General features: G+C 37.0%; 2 protein-coding genes across 3 annotated transcripts in view; one reads left to right on the top strand and one right to left on the bottom strand.

Moving 5' to 3' along the window:
- The window catches only part of ctnna1 (catenin (cadherin-associated protein), alpha 1), a 71,616-nt gene that overhangs the window by 39,879 nt on the left and 11,670 nt on the right, over positions 1-20,067 (bottom strand). For both annotated transcript variants that reach the window (XM_055033967.1, XM_055033966.1), the window contains exons 5-7: positions 19,170-19,289; positions 18,039-18,308; positions 14,366-14,569 (exon numbers count right to left, since the gene is read on the bottom strand). In XM_055033967.1, the coding sequence (XP_054889942.1) occupies positions 14,366-14,569; positions 18,039-18,308; positions 19,170-19,289 (594 nt within the window). The remainder of the gene's footprint in view (positions 1-14,365; positions 14,570-18,038; positions 18,309-19,169; positions 19,290-20,067) is intronic.
- Positions 1,823-7,137, top strand: lrrtm2 (leucine rich repeat transmembrane neuronal 2). Its single transcript, XM_055033968.1, is given in 3 exon segments — positions 1,823-2,623; positions 3,185-4,615; positions 4,618-7,137. Coding segments are annotated over 3 exon segments (1,638 nt in total). The 5' UTR covers positions 1,823-2,619; the 3' UTR covers positions 4,821-7,137.

Raw genomic sequence — 20,067 nt, forward strand, 5'->3', positions numbered from 1 at the left:
TCCCCGCTGCCCTCTGCCTATTGGGGGGGGGTTATGCAGATAGTTGGGAACCAGAGAGAGCCAAGAGCACAAATCCTCCATGATTTTGTGTTCTCTGGATGCAGTGCTGCTAAGAGGTTTAGCCTGCTTTACACCTACCATTTCAATCCTGTTCCATCCATGCCCAGCCTATATTTCATTTCTCTGCCAGAGGGTCCAGAGATCTTCAGGTACTTATTATAGCAGCAGTTTCTTCTCCACATCTTTTATAACACTCCAGCTAGTCATATTCTCTACAACAAAAACCTGTCAAATGATTTGAGCTAGACAACCTTAGTTTTATTGAACATCTTAAGTCTCATGGGACTTTAACATAATTTTCCCTTGTACAAATAATCTCCAACAACAAAAAAAAGATGAATAACCCCAAAATGTCTGTGCTTTTCCTCACATACTCATCTTATACCCCGCAAGGGAACCTATGTTATTGGGAAATGTAGGCAAGTGACCCACAAAGTCACAGCCAGATTGGCATTTAGTTTCAAGATATGAGAACTAATGGAGCAAATTATACAACATAAAGATTGAATAAAAATAAATAAATCTTGCAACATGTGTAACAAAATGTTCACTTTTTAATTCTACCCTTTGTTTCTTGTCTAAGTTGCAAATGTAAATTACATTCACTACTGCTGAGAGGGTCAGTCCAGCTGCAGGCGTGTATGTGAGAGAGATGTGGAACAACTACATGATTCCTTAACCATTTATAGTGACTATATACTACAACAAAAAAGAAAATTACTCTAAAAAGAGATATTTTTAGTGACCTGAAAAATTTGCACCAAATGAATATTAACTACTCCACTTGTCAAATCTGACAAGTGGAGTCAGATTGGACTCCACTTGTCAGAAAACAGCTTAAACTGTCTTTATTCCTAACATTACTGATGTAAATCCCTAGAGATGGCTGATGCTGTTCAAGAGTGTTTACTCTTTGTTCCTTCGGCTCAAAGCAAATGTCCATGCTTCATTTATTTCATGAATATTTCCATCAAGACTAGATAACTATATAAGCACATTTCAATTCCAGCCCAGTAAAACATCAATAATCAACATAAGTGACTTGGTTTAAATGGAAAATACCAGTTTCTCCTGCTGTATAATATAAACATTGACCGAAAATATAAACTTAAGGGATAAATGTAAGGTAAAAGCTAGAAATTATTACCCAGGAAAAAGTTGTAGCCCCATTCCCCTTTTCTCTGGGTCAATCCACTAAGAACAACTTCCTCACTTGGATTGGTTTCTAGGGTAAATTTCTACCTTTGTGATCTGATTTGGCCCTGGTTCCTGAAGTGAAGACAAAACTACTGAAATAATGGTCCCAGAAAAGTCCTCCTTACTGGGAAAGGTTCTCACAAAGAAAATTCATATTTAGACTACACTGCTAATGTCAAATTTATACAAAAAGTCCTACATATTGTTAACAGAACATTCAGCCTTTTCTGTAACTTTTAGAAAGCAAGTTTTAGTTCCTCCACTCAGCAGGTGTGTATGCATTACATAGCAGAAGTGGAAGAAAAGGACAGGACAAGATATGAAAATGACGACTACAATAAAAGGGAATGCATTATATATGAGGCAATGCAGTACATTGTCAGTCATGCTCTTTCAGCCAAAACTTTAACTACACATGGGTTATTTTACTACATATTCGCTGCCAGTAGAACAACAGCATGGATAGGCTGAGATTTACAGCTGTGGTAAATTTCAACAGCAAGCTGTGGCAACACGTTGAAGGTATCAATATTCTGATGGTGACGATCCAGTGGGAGGGAAAGGGGGAGCAAGAGGGAGGTGGATGAAGACTAAGGTGCACAAGAACTGTGTTTGAGGCAGGGAGCAAGTGACTGAGCAGTAGAGTGAGAGGCTGTTCGTGTGTGGGAGAGAGAAAACACGGGAGAGAGAGAAACAGCGGTGATGATCGACGCCAGGCTGCCACCACTCTGCAGCAGAGAGTGGCTGCAACAAAAAGCACAGAATAACATCCCCGACTCCCCGCTCTGCTTTTTTTCTCTCTCTGCGTCTCAGCTAGCGGATGAGGGCTCCGCTCACAGCTCTGCAGAGGCTCTGCTGAGACCGAGCCGGCGTCAGACGCAAGATCTCTGCCTGCCATCAACAAGTTAGGCTTGGACGACCAGAGCCATGAAAGAAAAACACTTGATTTTCAATTAAAACGTCAGACATCACTGCAGTGGAAGGAAATCAAAAGGGTAAAAGAAAAAGAAGAAGAGGGAGCTGCTGACTGGAGTCACTCTGGATCTAACTGACCAACTTGATAAATATATTATATACATTTCTATCAAGGATTTGGGGGTTGAAAGAGAAAAGATTTATTTCTTCTTTGTGCTTGGATTTTAGGGGACTCTGGCAAAAACACAAGGAATAAACATCTTAGGACATGGAATTTTACATTTTGTTTCAATCGGGTGGGTTCAGAATTGCTCTATTTCAAAAGAAGCCGATTCCTTTTGTGTTTACTCAAAAGGGCTTTTTCCCTTTGGATTTTTTCTCCATCCCGTTCCTCCAAGAGTCTTTGGAAAAGGACAGTTGAATGCAGCCTCCGATGTACACAAAAGAATGGGTAAGTTAGTCTTTTATATGGCAGCTCTGGTCATGAATAGGAAATACAAGTAAAGAGCAAGAGGTTGAGAACTAAAAGCTTGTCTGCTTCATTTATGTACTGCAATACCACCCCACCACCCTCCAATTTTCTGCTCTTCACTGACATAAGTTAGGAAGATGCATCTTATAAAATAAAATTTGTTCTCAAATATTTCTGTAGAAATCTGGGGAAAGCTTTTTTTGATTCCTAACAGTAAATTTGTATTTGATTATTACAGCACAAAAAAGGGGAAAAAAGCGCAGGGTAGCCTAATTTTAGAAACAAGAAAACCAACAGCAGGTCACGTGTAATTGATAACTATATTCCTCGTCATATTCTGTCCTTTTTAAAGCTATGATTGAGGGCAACATGCTCGTGTGAATTTAGTAAAGTTGCAAATGTAAAATGTCTTGCCCGTTAAAGGTCCGGAAAGAAAAGATGAAGAGAATCGGCACCATTTCTCATCTGATTTAATAGGTGCTCTGCAGAGATTAGCTTTCCCGCCCCAAAGTTCATTTTCTTTTCTTTGAACCGACCCAGGTTTCCATTCAAGGTGGCCATTGGTGGGACCTGCACCAGTGGCTGTGAGTGTGATCAGTATGCTCCTAGCGTGTCTGCTGTCTCCTGCATCATGCACAACCTGCCCTCAAAAATGCCGCTGTGAGGACCTGCAGTTCTACTGCGACACCCAGGAGCTTAAGGCGCCACCAGATGGTGTGGACAAGGGCGCCCTGGGGTTGTCGCTACGCCACAACAGCATCACTGAGCTCTCCCCTGATCAGTTCTATGGTTTCAGCCAGCTCACCTGGCTACATCTAGACCACAACCAGATCACCACAGTACAAGAGGATGCCTTTCAAGGGCTCTATAAACTGAAGGACCTCAACCTGAGCTCCAATCGTATCACCAAGTTGCCCAACACAACCTTCATCCACCTCATCAACCTTCAGATCCTGGACCTTTCATTCAATCAGATGACATCATTGGAGCCAGAACTATTTCATGGACTTAGGAAGCTCCAGATACTTCACCTCCGCTCAAATATACTTCGCACCACACCTGTACGAGCGTTTTGGGACTGCCGCAACCTGGAATATCTGGGCCTGAGTAGCAACCGTCTACGAAGCCTTGCCCGGAATGGATTTGCTGGGCTCATTAAACTCAAAGAGCTCCACTTGGAGCACAATCAGCTGACCAAGATTAACTTGGCCCATTTCCCTCGTCTCGTTGCCCTCCAGTTTCTCTATCTCCAGTGGAATAAGATCAACAATGTCACATGTGGCATGGAGTGGACCTGGAGCACTTTAGAGAAGCTGGACCTCACAGGAAATGAAATCCGTGTCCTGACACCTGACGTGTTTCAAACGCTGCCAAATTTAAAAATTTTGCTACTGGATAACAACAAACTCAGCAGCTTGGAGCCCCAAGTCTTGGATATGTGGCAGTCTTTGAGTACAATTGGACTCTCCAGCAACCTTTGGGAATGTACCAAAAGGATTTGCTCTTTGGCCACATGGTTGAGCGCCTTCAAGGGAAGGTGGGAACATTCGATTGTCTGCCATAGTCCAGAATATGCCCAAGGAGAGGAGATACTTGATGCCGTCTATGGATTCCAGCTTTGCCAGAATTTTTCAGCACCAGTCATTCAGACCATCAGTACAACCACAGACACTACTACGGCTGCTGAGATCACAAGCTCCTTGTTTGGAATTATGCAGCCAACCCCCACACAGGACTATGCAGAGGACTTTGGGAGCTTTACCACACTCACAACCACCACAACCACAACACAAACACCAAGCACTGCTGAAGCAACTACTGCTTTGCTGGAAGAGGCAGCTGTAACAGATGATTTCTTAGCTATGGACAACACTGTCATGACTCATCGGGTCATCATTGGAACTATGGCCCTTCTCTTTTCTTTCTTTTTCATAATTTTTGTTGTGTATATCTCACGAAAGTGCTGCCCCCCACCCTGCGGAGGATACGCCACTGTTCTGCTATTCAGAACCGCAGACAGATGAGGACCCAACAGCGACAGCCAATGGCAGACCTAGCCACACAGGTACCCTATAATGAGTATGAGCCCAGCCATGAAGAAGGGGCTCTTGTCATCATCAATGGCTACGGGCAGTGCAAATGTCAGCAACTGCCTTACAAAGAGTGTGAAGTATGAACTCCTATTTATTCCTAGACCATAAGGTTCGTCATTTGACCATTTCAGAACAAACAGGGTTTGCTTCTTTAATTTGTTTCTGGTTTCTGTAAAAAGCCTAATTTCTACAAGTGACATTTGAAAACATGATCAATGTCGAATGCTACAAAGACAGAGACTGGACAGTAAAGAAACTATGTGGAGAGAGTCACAATTTTATTTTTCTATGAAAGAAAGGTTGTTCATATCAGCCAGGGGCAATCATTTTAAATAAGAAAATTGTAAACTGTGAGAGTTGTCTCTACATTGTCTATATTTTGCAGCAAAGCTTAATTAAAAGGGTCATACTGCCCTTTGCTAACAAAGTACCTAAAGTGAAGGGATGCGATTTTGTAATGTTTTGTTTTTGTTTTCCAAAAGGTAAAAAAAAATAATAATTAAAATATTGTTTCCCAAATTCAGAGGCACTGAAATTAAGGTTCTTACTAATGCTCAATTGTTTGAGAGTAGAAACTTGAAAAACATTACATTCACCAAATCAGCGATATCAATTTAACCAACCACCTTAAACCTGATAAGCAGTTTTTTTTTCTTTCATAAATTGTAGCTGCAACTCCACACAAAGAATAAATAATGTTCAATTATATTAATTGGATGATTTTCTTTTTTTGTCAGACATATGCTCAAAAATCCTGATTTGCAGCCAACAGAAGGCATTCTGCATTTGGAATTTTGTCTGTCATATTCAGTTATTAGAAATAAATCCTTAACCTTTGGGACACACCACACTGTGTTCAACTATGGTTAATATCCAATTTACCCTTCTTTAAAGGGAAAAAAGAAACAAATACAAACCTTCAGTGTACAATTATTTGTATATGGATTACATATTTTGTAAAGGCCATACAAACTGTGACCATAATATTTTTGGGGCTTAATTTAATTAAGTACAATATGCTGATTTGCCATAACAGGATCAATTTCTAGATTTACGTGATATGCGAGTAGCAAGTGAAAGGGCAATGAACAGAGCAAATGCCAGAACATTTTATGCTGAAAATAAAAACCTCTCCCAGAAGCCCACCCTCTTGCGCTTACACTCTAATCAAGACTGACGGGTTCAAGATTGAGCCAATTAAGGCAAGGCAAAAAGAATCTTAATATTCTGTGTCCCACTCAAGTGAACCAGCAACATATAGCTCTTCCATCAGTAAAATGTAGTTTTCTTGTCATCATTTGTGAGATAGCACCAACAACTCCCCTAAACTTGTTTTATTTAATACAGCAGCATCAATAAAATTGTAACTTGCAGTCTGAAAAATGAATTCACATTCAACAAATATATCAGTTCTCCTGTTTGGACTAACAAGCGTTGAGCTAAACTGTGCTCAATACTCTAGGCAAATTGAGATCCAATGATAAGCAAACAGCAGGCTTTGGTGAGGACACATTTGTATGCAGCACAGAGAAGATGTGCATTAGCATCAGTCTGAAGCTGCTGCTGCTGCAGCTTCGCACTTCATGTTCGATTCAAGAGTGGGGGCAGGGTGAAAGTAAGTGGGATTGAGATGAATTGACGGGATGAAAAGAGAGCACAAATAACTTAAGTTTAAAACAACTGAATAATAAAATGGAATTCATTATAATTACTTGTGCTTTAAACGTACAACACAGCAGCTTTTAGTTTCATATCACTCTGTAATGAGGCATTGCTCCAATTCTACAGCATCTTTAAGGAAGATGTACCATATGACAAGAATGAGAGCATTTTTCTATTTGGACAGAGGCAAAAGGTATTATTTGTGGGTTTGTCTTCTAGGGAATGGAAATTTGGCTTTTACACATTTGTATAAGTGCATCTCCAGAAATTCTCATGCCATCAAACACTAACTGTGTAAGTAAACCAAAAACTTTTTACACTTTCAAACCATTTTGAAACCATTTTTTCCAAAGCCAAGTAATTCCCTTTCTAATTTTAAGTTTCTCTCCCAGCTTCGCACTGCTTTTACAGCTGCCCTTCTGACCTTGCATGTTCAAAAGTCCAATTTTCAGTTAAATATTTCTCAGTTTCATTCAGTGAACCTTACGAGACCCCATTTTCTGATGGATACAAAAGTAAAAAATTCTGAGTTATGGCAATCATGACATTGACATTTTACTGTTTCAGACTACAGTTATACCAAGTGACTGAAAATCCACAAAATTTGTAGAATTATGCATCCCTTTGCACTTTGGCTCTTTGTAAACTGTTTTGTTTCTTCTCGTCATCCTCTAGTTCTTCTCTCCCTGCTGAAAAACACTGAAATGGAAGAAAAAAAAAAAAAAAAAAAAAAAAGAATCCCTACTCATTTCAAAACTCTTTGTGCAAAACTGAATGCTTTTCTCTTCCCATTTTCCTTTTGTATTGTAATATGTACAATTTCATATCTGTATAGTGGATAAGATGTGCCAAACTGAAAAAAAGAAAAAAAAAAAAAAAAAAAACATTGTCCCTTCAAAACATATATTTTTTAAATAAAATGGTTATAATTGTTTGCAAGTCATTTGCAAACTGATGTACGCTGACATCTTGGTTTGGTCTTTCTTTCAAGTCAATCCATGACACAATTTTAGCATTAATGTACATTGTTATATCTCTGGCTGCACCAGTAATAAAAGTTGGGCCGATATAGAAATTAATATTGCAGTTATGACCAATAACAGGAATTATCTATCAATCTTTATGTCTCTGTGCCCAGCCATCCATCTACACATTAACCTTTTGATACTTAATGTCGTATTGATATCAAGTTGAAGAAGCTCATGGTTACATGAAAAAAAAAAAAAAAAAAAAAAGCCAAAAAAAAATGTTTCTATGGCCAGAAGGTACCCCAAGTTATTTGAACTACTGCTTTAGTTAAATGCTGGCAAAGAGTTTTTAAATAACTGGATGCTGACTGATGGCCAACAAGGATGTAATTGTTGTTCTAAAATTATTCAAGTACCATACATTTTACTAGTGACATTACAAAGGACATTTAAACACATCAAAACAATTTGTCTTCATATATTGAGGCGTATATTTATGTAGATTCATATTGTATCATGCAATATTGCTGTTACTTTAACATTGACTTACAAGAGCTATAGAAAAGACCAGCAACAGCTCTAAATTGATGTGACGCAAACTAGTTATGGGAGTTCAGTGAAGGTGAAATTTTCATGTTTAAGAGTGTCTCATAATGCCCAGGTGAAACTGTCAGACTATTCCATGCAAAAAGCTAAAAGATATGCGCAACAAATTAATTTGAATAATTTCATTTACACAAGAGTTTGTTTTTTTCTTCTTTAATTAGTATGACCCATCTTTTTACAAAACCCTATTTTTCCACCCTTAAACTTAATTTCAATTTTGGGGAGCAAATTAGGACAAAAGTCCATTTATTCCTAAGAAATTAGTTTGTAATCGTATAAGACGCTGCTATATTGTAACCAAGTTTGAATGTCTCTAATGTTTTGCTGAATGTTACATTCACCAATCATCTAATTATAAATTAAGCAGCCCACTTTTGTTTCCCAAAGATATACGCATCTTCTCAGTCTGTGATCCAATTATTCTTCGCAGTATGTTTGAGCTGCGGCTCAACTAGAGCTCCCAGACATGGAGTTGTTCCCAGGTGAACTGGAAACAACTACAGCCAGCAGGTCTTAGTGTGGGTGTAAAATTGTGTCTGTGCGCGAAAGCTTTGTGATAAAGAGGTGAGCTGTCTACACAGAGCAATGCTTTTTTGTTCCATTTCTTGATATAAAATCCTGAATAAAAAAATAAAGCAAATGTAACTATTGCACCATCCAAAAAACAGCAGGAGGAATCCACATACTTTTGAGTTTAAGTCTTTCCTTAATAATTCAATGGGCAAATCAAGTTCTCTTTTGCAAATACTGCTCATTTAATATCAAAGACTTCCTCAACATGAAAGCTCTCCTAAAGGGAGATTAAGAGTTATGTGATGAAAACAGAAGGCTCTAAAACAGTAAAGACTCTGCAGGTATACGAGTGAGAACTTATTCCATTTATAAGCCTTTTGCCTTCACTTAAAACTTATTCAAACGATTTATTTTGCGCTATAAAATGTTCAAGTTAGAATTTCCTGGATGAAAATACAAATATTCAGACCTATTCACATCAGTTTTTCTAAACTTTAAGAGAAGTGAAAAAAATTACAATATTCAGATATTTTTTGCTAAATTAAAACTGCACAAATAAAACCTCAACAATAAGCATGAGACGATGTAAATGTCAAGATGATTTCAAAAAATGTTTAAGCTGAAAAAAAAATCTCTAAAATGTTAAAGCACAGATTTAGTCATGCATCACTGATTTAAAATGAACAAGGTCAACAACAATAATAAAAAATAAAACATTTCAGTAAATAAAAAAATATATATGTGCTCCAAGTCAAGTTATGGACCATGAGTTTATCGGTTCTCAATTTAAGATAGCATTCACGATGACGTGGATTAATATGCATGTTACTTCACTGTGGCAACACAGAGGTGAACAATCTCTGGTTTTAAAGCAGTAGAAGATTGCATCTAACAGGTTCTTGAAGTAAAAGTGGACTACATGCAAAAAAAAAAAAGTTCAAAACAGCCAAACTGCTGCATTAAGTTTTACTGTTATGACTGAAGAAATTTGTTTCTACTCCCCAAATAGTCTTTTCGTTAATTGATTTGGCTGTTAATGGTTCAGCTGTCCCGCACAACAGGAGCTAATGAAAACAAGGCTGAACAACTGTTAAAAGCAAGAAGAGTCAAGTTGGCGAAGCACAGAGCTTGTTATTGTGAGCTCACTGCATTATTCTTCCTTACTGCCGAGAAAAACGGTTCAACCCATCTACGCGACAGAAAAGCCGATCCGAAGGCCCAGAATCTACCAACCTGAGATCAAAGGGACACATCCAAGAAATGTTGCCTGACAAGCGTCGACTGACAGACTAATGTTTTATGGAGGCCATAAATATAAGTAAAGCCTTCAGGATACTAGATCTTTTCTCTGTTACAGTGTGCAGTGTGTAATTTGTTTAAATTATGGATTCAGATAAGATTTTTAAAAAGATCAAATTCTCAGCTATGAGAGTTTCACTTTCTTTAAAAACGTCTCCATAAAATATAAAATATATGCATTAATTTGAGGAATATAATTTGCTTTGTATTTGGAGCACTATATTTATACAACCATACTTTTATATCAGTCTTAAAAACAGAGTGTAGTGCTTGGAAGGAATTGCATGAATAAAAAGAAAGTTTTCTTATTAGATGACTTCAAAATTGATTTAGAAGTTTTAATTATTTAACTAAAGCTCCAAACCAAGCCACTTGATTTTATACAAGTATTCTTTTAATACAAACATGGTATTCTTATTCTCCTCCTTGTGTCACACATAGTATTTTACAAAGTTTTAATTATTTAAAAAGTATTCAGTGTGTATACAGAATAAACCCTTCAGCTTAAGGGTTACAAGACATTCACTTCATGCCCCAACAATGGTCAGAAAAAGCAACTAGATAGTTACACACTGTAAACCTTAAGTAGTCCGCCTAAATATATTTTTAATGAGATGCGTCTGAGCAGGCAGAGAGAAAATTGGATGGAACTAAAATTCTTCCACTTACTTAAGGTGCCCAAGGCAAAAAGTAAGAGTAAGGGGAGAGCAAGCCATCAGAGGAGAAAAGAGCAAACAGGAAGAAGACTGCAAAGAAGGAAATGGGATTAAGCCAGATGTTCAATCTGTACAAGAAATGTTAAGGAGTGCCAAGTGCTAATACTGCTTTGAGCTAAATAGAAATGAGGAGGAAAGGGATGTGGGATCCCACTGCAGTTGCCAGGTACTGCATGTCATTTTCACACAGGTGAAAATGCTAATAAACTTGCAGGGACTGTCAGTTGCTGGGCATGTCAGAACAAGGAAGCATTATTTTACAACGTGAGACAACCCTCGACACACGCTAGTAACAAGGGATGCTTGAATAATACAAAATGTCAGAAACTGTTACACTTTGCATGTGCTATGTAAAACCTTCATGGCTATATGGAATAATTGAGGCTTCACATTGTGGGAGAGAAAGAGCAACATAACCACTTATCCACTTTTCCACTTCACTGGCTGAGGAGATGGGCTACAATCTTTTAAGTGATCATCATTAACATAATATTGTTTCTCCCACACAAATAAGAAATACTGGCCTACTCCAAATAATTCAACAAAACTATTTCTATAGGGATGTCCCAATGAGAATTGCTCTGTAATTCAGCTCCAATTTCTGTTTACATCGGCTGCCACAGAAAACCAATTTGTGCATGGCTAATTAGGTTTACATCACCAAAACATCACACTTATTTAGCAGACACTTCTGCCCAAAGATATTTAGAGGCGAGAAACAAACTGAGGGTCAATGTCAAATTTAATCAGTTGGCCAGTACATCAACTTGGGGGAAAAAAAAGTGAAAAAGAAATAAAATAAAACTTGTAATGTCCGAATGATAAGATCACCATTCTACAGCCAACAATACTAAGTTTTCTCTTGATACCTCAAGCTGAAGTATGTTACATTCTGCAGGATATATAAAATGTATATTTGCCAAAACATTTTTTTTTCTTTGACACATCAAGGAATAAAAATATATAATAGAGACAAATTTAAGAAACAAGAATCACACCAAGGTGAAATTGTAGCAGAGGTTACAGGCACAAATTAGATTGAGAAAGCTTGCCAGATCTTTGATATCAGTTTGGTTCACTAGCAACTTCTATGAAACATGGGTGTGCGTGCGCATGCACACAGCATTGTATAGGCAATTTTCAGAAAAAAAGTCGTGTTTATTCTATTAATCATTTATTTTTTTTCTATGAGTAATCAGAATTAATTCATTAGTATTGAAAAAAGTCAGATTTCCCTGTTTGCATGTCAGAAAAAATAGCTTAGAGAAAAATTCTTTCACACATCTGGTGGTAAATTACAGTCCAATGCAACCCATGAAGCAATGTCGAAGGAAGAAAACTTTATTCCCTCTTCTGAGGTACACTGAAAGCAGCATGAATGCTGCTTGAAGTTAAGGTTAAAAGGAAATAAAGATGAGACAGGATTTCTCTACTTGGAGCAGAAGAAATTAAATATTCTTTTCCCTTTGCAAGTCTGAAACCCTCACTGAATGAGATTTTCATACACAAAAAAGGAGGCAGTGTTCTATTTGTGTTTTTGAGTCGGTGGTGACATCAAAAACCCAGCTGGAACACCAATATCACCATTCCAAAACGTGGCCCATTTACTTTTGTCTACTAGCAATCCGTAGTTTAAATCTATGAAAAAAATTCTAATTTCAGGTTAGAGAGGCAACCTGAACAATATTCTTTCACTTGTGTTTTTTTTTTTTTAAAGAATTTATGACAAGCCAGATTATGCAAAATAATAAAAAAAAAAAATGCATTCCCAATAATACACTTCTGAAGCCAAGAATTGGTAGGTATATTTGAACAAACATCTACAGCTTTTTCTAATGCAATTGAAGCTAACCGAGGTAAACATTTCAAAATATATACTGAATGTGAAAAGCATGTGACCTCATCACAACCAAATTAGTCGCTACATTCATCTAGTCTTGAACATTATATAATTTTTTCATGTAATGTTTCTACCACAAATAACTACGTGTGAACCTTTACAACTGTGGCTGTAAAGGTCATTTGTCATTTCTATTTAATCAATAAGTACACTAGTTTTCCAAATATTTAACTGCCCAACCAATTCAATATTTTTCTTCATGATATAATATAAAGCTTTAATGAATAGCACGTGTCTTTACAAATATATTTTAAAGAAATTCAAATAATATCTTGGTCAAACAACATGAATCTATTGGCTTGGGCTCTATTAACCCCGTGAAGGTGGTCTGGTGTGTCTTGACGTTAGCTGATCATTTTAGTCCTTCAAGTTGTAAGATTCCACCTCACACCTGTTCCCAAATCCATTAGCCCAAGTGAACACATCACACTAATGCTGCGTTCTAGTTCATACTTTTCAATTGGAAAAAAATCAACTGGAAGACTCTCCTAAGTCAGATTTTCAACTGAGAAACTTGGAGCAACGCTGACTACCCCCACTTACGACTTGTACAGCAAACTTCATGTGTCAATATGGCCAGTCCTCACATCAAAAGTAGTAAGATGAGGTGGATACGTTTATATTACAATAATCATATATAAAAGTGTGCCTAAAATAAGTGTGGCATGTAGCAACACCAATTTTAAACTGAACAAATTAAAAATGGCATTTGTTCATTAAAAGTAACACTTAAAATGATGTCTGTAAGGGCTATTGCAAACAAAGTTTATTGGTGGCGCAATGTTGAAATTCAAAGTTTTTTACTAAAACCCTGTTACCTGACAGGTATGACTTCAAATCTAGCTCAGGTAGCTGAAATTCAGTATTATTGTGAACTTTATCCCATTCTTGAACTTTTTTATTGCGTTGTAGATGCTCAAAGAGCCACAGCCATTAACTTCTTCAACAATTAAAGCAACAATAGCTCCTCTGTTGGATAAGACCTCACAGGTCAGCTATTGCTCCTCACATACCTGTCTTGCCACCAAAATTCAAAATGAAAGTTCACCATTGTTTCTTACTTGGATTGCTTGATAGAAAAAGAGCATAAAACCCAAGAGTTTTGGGCAACACTCTGGCCAATTTGACCCATCTCAACATCACATTTACCCATTTTGCTTTTAACCTATTGTCTCGGAGGACAAAATGTTCCCTTTTTACCCAATCTACCCAACCCGCTAACAGGTCAGGTGCCATTGTCGGTCTTATTTACTTTGTAAAAGGGCCATAATATTCTACTGTTTCTGTGTATTTTATCAAATTCAATTGAACGGCATAAAAAACGGAAACATATGGTCATGAAGCCATACGGTGTTTAATGTTTCAAATACCCGACAAATGTAGTAAAGTTATCCAACAGTCCATCATTCTATAAGGCACCAGGTCATATTCTCTCACTATGCTAACCACATGTCACATGCCATGGATGTCAGAGGCTAAATTAGGCCATTAAATGCACATGACAGGCAGTAACATATTATGCTTCTAATCCATTTTCTTCATCTGGCCAAATGAGTAGTCATATCACTGTCATGTCCATTCACCATCAGTGTTGATGAGATTCGTTTCTCCACTTCTCAAGTCACAGTTTTCTACTAAAGTGGTGGGTAGGCGTTCAATGTTGACAAAAAAAAAGTTGCTTTAAAATAAACTTGATCTGCCATATTTAGAATTACTTTAAAAATTCAAAAAAAATATCATTTTGTAATAACTACACTTTACTGCTCTGACCTATATATATATATATATATATATATATATATATATATATATATATATATTTTTTTTTTTTTTTTTCTTGCATCCGTTTTGCATTTGTGATAGGTCTAAAGAGCAGAAAGCATCTGGATGTCAAAGTTCAATAAGCTGCTAAAGCCCTGTGAGTTTTAGAAAATAAAGAAAATTTAGAAAATAAAGACACTTACATTCCCCATGTACTCAGACAGGAGGTCCTGCAGAGCCTGGCGCACAGAATTGCATTCAGCCACAATGCGCTCCCTGCGGTCATCACGTGTGCATGAAGAGTCAGCCATGAGAGCAGCTCCACTGATAATGCTCTCAAGGCGCTCCTCCAGCGAAGGACGAAAGCGTTCCTCGCTGAAGCCCACAGGATTCAAAATGATTTGTTTCTGTTGAAAAGGAATAAGAGAAACTAAACAAAGAGCAGAGGTGGATCGTTTTTTATTAATTACCGAAGAGCATACTTGTCTAAAAACCTTCAAAATCAGGACAAAGCAGACTTTTGCCCACAGCTAAAAATCTAAATGGAAAAAAAAAATATTAGAAATGAAAAACAAGGACAAGAATGAATCTGTATGTAGGTTAGTATTATTCTCCCCTGCTCACATCAGTTTAATATTTCTGACCTCTTGTAAAGGTTAGTGTGTATTTTTGTCATTAACATAAAAAAAATTCACTCAACATGTTCACTTGTATTAAAAGGATGCATGTAAAAATGTCAGAAATAAAGTTGAATGTAATTAGATTCACAAGCACCGTAAGAAGATCCTTGCAAAGGAAAAGGAAAAGTCTAGTGTTGGATGTCTCTATTTCTTGTGAGGGTTTTATTCGAGGACCTATAAAGTGAGAATAAAGGTTGAGTGGGATAAATTATCCTTTCTCTGATTTCATCATTACAGCCAATGTATGACTTTATCACATGGGATCACTGATCTTCCTCCATTTTTCAGTTGCTTAAAAGATGGCTATTTGGTTGAGTGAAAATATTCCCGTCATAAAAAAAATACAACAACCCTGTGGTTTGGGACCTAGAAGAGAGCAACCCAGGTAGCTTGGACAATGTCTTTTTAGCAAAATATTTTCATCAGTGCCTCTTGGGCCTTATAATGGTCTTCCAGTCCACTGATGTTTTAGCCGACTTGAACATTAAATTCAATCCAACTACTTGGGAATAAATTAAATTTTCAGCCTTGATCTTCAACATATCAATACCTGAAACATATTTAAAAGTCTGTGTCAAGAGCACATAAAATAGCTGACTGTTGTGTGTGTGCATGTATAAAATTCACTGATGCCAGAGTTTTCTCTCTCTCTCTCTGCTTCTTTACTAGCACTTCTACATCAGAGAAACTATAAATTAAGATATTGAAGCTATACTAAATAACTGTGACATGTGACATTTTAACAGCAATGCAATAGTTTTCTTAATACCATAACAGATTAATGTTGTGATATTTCAGTTCAAGGTTGCAACACCTTTATAAATCACAAACCAGCCCAAGCTAGATTCATATGCATTGGTAAAACACTTATGAGTCAATAGGATTCATAGATGTGTTTCCATTTGCGTAATGAGACACCAATATAACCTTGTCTTGTTTCTTTTATTTCAGCAGCACAAGACGACTCTAATTAGGTCCGACTTTGTAGGGGAAGTCTGTTAACAGCTACAAGTAGTTCTGCTGTTGATGCATTTCAAAAGCATTTGACAGTTTCTAGCTGTGGCTCTAATGTTTTTTCAGGTTAGTGGCACTAAAGAAAATAAGGCCTCAATATCTGGACTCAGCTTGTTAGATGCTTTGTTGCTACAACATATTTAAACTGCTCAGTTATTATAATTGTAGTTTGTTTAGGCAGATTGCCCTCCAACACAGGCACCTCCAGCTCCCTCCATTCATTCTCATCTGACCTCCTATGCTTGCGTGTCATATCACCATGGCAACAGGCAAAGGGAGAGACGGAGGAGAAAACAGAGGGACAGAAAGAGAGTCAGAGGTTGACTCATTTACGGTACTAATTTTGACTAGCACTTGAAAATAGACTTTAGAGAGGTGATTTTCAGACAAAAAGCAGATGCAAGTTTTTTTGGACTAAAAGGCTTTCTGTTTTCATCTGCTGTGGTACAGCAAACCTAACACATTTATTTTTAGCAACCCGCTACAACAACAAGAATTTTAAAGAACATAGTTAAGATCCCCAGACTTAAAAAAACATGAAAAGTAAGAGGAGGAAAGCTTTGAGAACACACTGTGACTTGAACAAATGTTTGCTGTTAGTGCTTTTAATCTGCCTACCAATTTAAAAAAAACTGTCCAAAATTCAATCACACCTATTTGGTAAGAGAACTTCTTCAAACACTAGGTTTTCTTTCCTCCCACATTTAATTAGAGATGCAAAGAGAAATCAGCAGTTGACCAATTATCAGCTTCAGTGGCTTTGACAGATGAAATTGTTGGATGAAAACATATGATCAATCTGATTAGTGAACACAGCAAACCTAAATGGCTACTGGGCTGCACAAACACCCTGCTTTAATGTAAAGGAAGCTACTGAGTAAAAAGTAGCCATCAGTGTCGTCACAATCAGTGAATTATTTGAAATTATGTCAGAAAGCACAGAGATGCAAACAACTGTTTGATAAACTTTTTTCTGCTTCTTGTCTACCGATCCATTGTTTCATCCTTGCATAATTCAGATGTTTTAGAAAAATCTAAATTGCTTAAATTATAGTCAACCACAAAGCTTTGATAGAAGCATTAAATGTGGAGATTAACCAACACGTTTTCTTGTTCTGTTTGTTATCGCTCTATAGATTTTTCGTAGAAGAGTGTTAATTTTGTATCTATTAGCACTTCTGTTGCATTACAAAATAAAAGGAACAAGTTTTTTTTTCTTCATCCATCCACCAAAAAAAACACAAAAACATTTGGTTTTATTGTACAATAGATACTGTACAAACAGTTATGAATGCACGTCAACATACCAACAGAATACAATAGAAAATGTTATTTGTCAAATGACTAAATATTTTACTAGTACTGGCTCAGTTATTGAAATTGACACAAAAGAAGATGATGAAAACACATGCTTCTATGGAGCTGTGTTATTGTGGGCCTGCAGAATGTCTTTGGAGTTTAATTGAACACACCTTCTGTAAATAATATTATGCATTGCATGTCAGAGAGGTTAGTGTCATAGAAATCTAATCATCTTTGCATTTATCTCCCTAGGCAGCGTTGGGTTGATTAGCTCTATTTTTAAGCTATCCAGTTATCTTGATGTTTTGTTTCATGTCAATATTATGAGTAGTGGGTCGGGTGTTTTGTACACCTATTGTATTTGTTTCTGTAATTATATATCTAGGATATCTGGTAAAAGGAATAAAAAAAAGTCTATAATTTAGTTTATATCCACACACACATCGTATTCAAAGTCCTGAATAAGCAGGGGAAAGAGAAAGGTTTTATTCATGTATATACTGTTATGTTATTTAGTCATTTATACATATAGTTCAATTTATGAAACTCATGGCAGAATAGATCTAATTGATTTGAAACTGAAGTAAATTAAAAAAATGAAGCAGTAGTGACTCAAGAGCAGACTCACTTTACCCCTCAGCCATGTTCCACATTGTCTGCTCATCCTGTCCTAATTTCCACCTCAAGTTCAAACCCCTTAGGGTTTTTGGTCACTTGATGATTCAGTGAAGTTTCTGCTTTAAAATTGCTAAATCTAAAACTTATAATCAGCTTATTAAAATGTGAATTTGGAAAGGTATGGATGATGTGTTTTGATTAACAGCTGCGTACACACTTCCTCTGCAAACAGGCTGACGTGTAAATCACTCATTTGACTTACATCAAAATTGTTGAGGGCAATAGCGAGCTCTCCGGCCCCCCCAGGCTGGGCCAGGGCTGAGTCTTCTGTAGAAGTTGCCTGGGCAGCATTGGAGATTCCTGAAACAGCCTGCTGCAGCTGCTTGTAGATCAGGTCACGGTTGGCCTTGTAGGCTGCCACGTCAGGATGCTGCAGGCAGGCGCAGGATGCCGTGTACAGCATAGGGACATTCCTTTGCAGCACCCCCCGTGCTGCAGCCATTTGGTCCTTGTGATGGACGTCCTTTAGCTCCTAGGAGGGTAAAATGAAAAGGGATGAAACAGGGGTTAAATTGAAAGCTGGAATGCTTACAGGGATGATGGACTTTCAATCTAAAATAGGCCTGTCATGCCCTGATGGAGACACTAAGAGTTGTTATAAATAACCCAGATTTATTTCTGCTCCCTCTGGTAATACAATAGTCATAATCAGGCCATTATAAAGTCCCTTTGCAATTTAATGCATTGCTATTCAGATTTTAGTGAGATTCCACAGTCATAGAAAAAGGAGGAACCTGATTAATATTAAGCAAAGGAAGAGCCTGAACATTAAAAGTGAGGGTCTCACCACCAGTATGAACTCTTAGGTTATCACCCCTTAACTACCAACCACAGCTAAGCTCAATTAAGTAAAGTTCACATAATTGTCTTATGTGAACAATTGACATAATTGTCTTCTGTGAACAATTGACAATTGTTCACATAAAATCTCTTTTTTTACAAAATGTGTCTTTGATCGATATGCACTTACTTTAGACATACATAAATTTTACATTTGCAAAAGCGTATATTTGGAATTGAAGAATATTTAGGATGAATTATTCATGTTAAACACAATGCTGAAAAACGCACCATATTAATTCAAATTAGGTGAATTTAAATTGCATTAGCTTTCCTGGAAGAGGTCATAAGAACAGGATTAAAACTGAATATGTCCCTCGATTCACTTAATAAGGTACCACTTGTATATATTGTGATTAGCATTTAATAGGCAAGTTCCCAACCTTGTATAGTTACAAGTCTGGTTGGCATGTACCTACATGGTACATGCCAAGCAAATAAAATGAAATCCAGGCTTTTCAGTTCATTCCAACTCTTGGCTACTTTATATTACCTGCTGTCTCTTGCCAGCCATCATGTTCAACTTGTCCACCTCTGGTTTCAAGGCCTTATACTGGATCCCCAGCTCCTGCTCTGTTCCTGCGTTCCGCACTTTCAACAGATTGTCCTCCACCTGAGACAAAATTGAAAAAAATTGAAGCTACAAACAACAGGGTGTATTGAAACTATGGAAGGCATTGTAAACATAAATAATATACACATCATTGTCAAAATGACAAATGTTCAAAGGTGCATTTCAATGAAAACTGTGAGGTACCTTTTAGTTCTAACACAGGGATTGCAATATAAACCAGGGAAACACTCAAGCCCCCAATATGTGTAAAATTTATTGGATTCCAAGTAGTACTTTTCTATGTTGAAGTATTAAATATGGTGTATTATCAGAGAATCATAGCACACCAGTGGTATATAAAGTTCGAAAACCCTTAGGAAAGTCAAGTTTGGATTGGCTTTTTCGGTTATAGCATCTTATTTTACACCAGGGGAGCAATACTCTAACTTTCTGCATCTTCATGGTTCTTAAGAGTCCAACCAAAAACACCAAAAGGAGGCAACGACATCAGCATTAACAATGTCACAATTCAAGACAAAATCTTAAGTAGGGCAAAGTCATTAAAATCAACTCCCCCTCATTCCCGTTTTCTTTGACAGTTTCTCATTTGATCTCAGAATACACTTTATTGAACTTGCATTAAACAAGTGCATTATTATTATTATTTATTTTTTTTTTTTACTTATCCTTGTTATTGCAGACAGGGCCTTAACGTGAAATAGAGATAATAGCAGATTTCACAGCATTTACACCTTTCAAACAAAGTTTTATATGACTGCTGGTCCAAAGGAAAGCCAATTTTCTTTAGAATATAAAGTTGTGTATATAAATTGGCATA

The sequence above is a fragment of the Poeciliopsis prolifica genome, unplaced genomic scaffold, assembly GCF_027474105.1.
Source record: "Poeciliopsis prolifica strain line A6 unplaced genomic scaffold, Auburn_PproV2 SCAFFOLD009, whole genome shotgun sequence".
NCBI classification, from domain to species: Eukaryota; Metazoa; Chordata; class Actinopteri; order Cyprinodontiformes; family Poeciliidae; genus Poeciliopsis; species Poeciliopsis prolifica.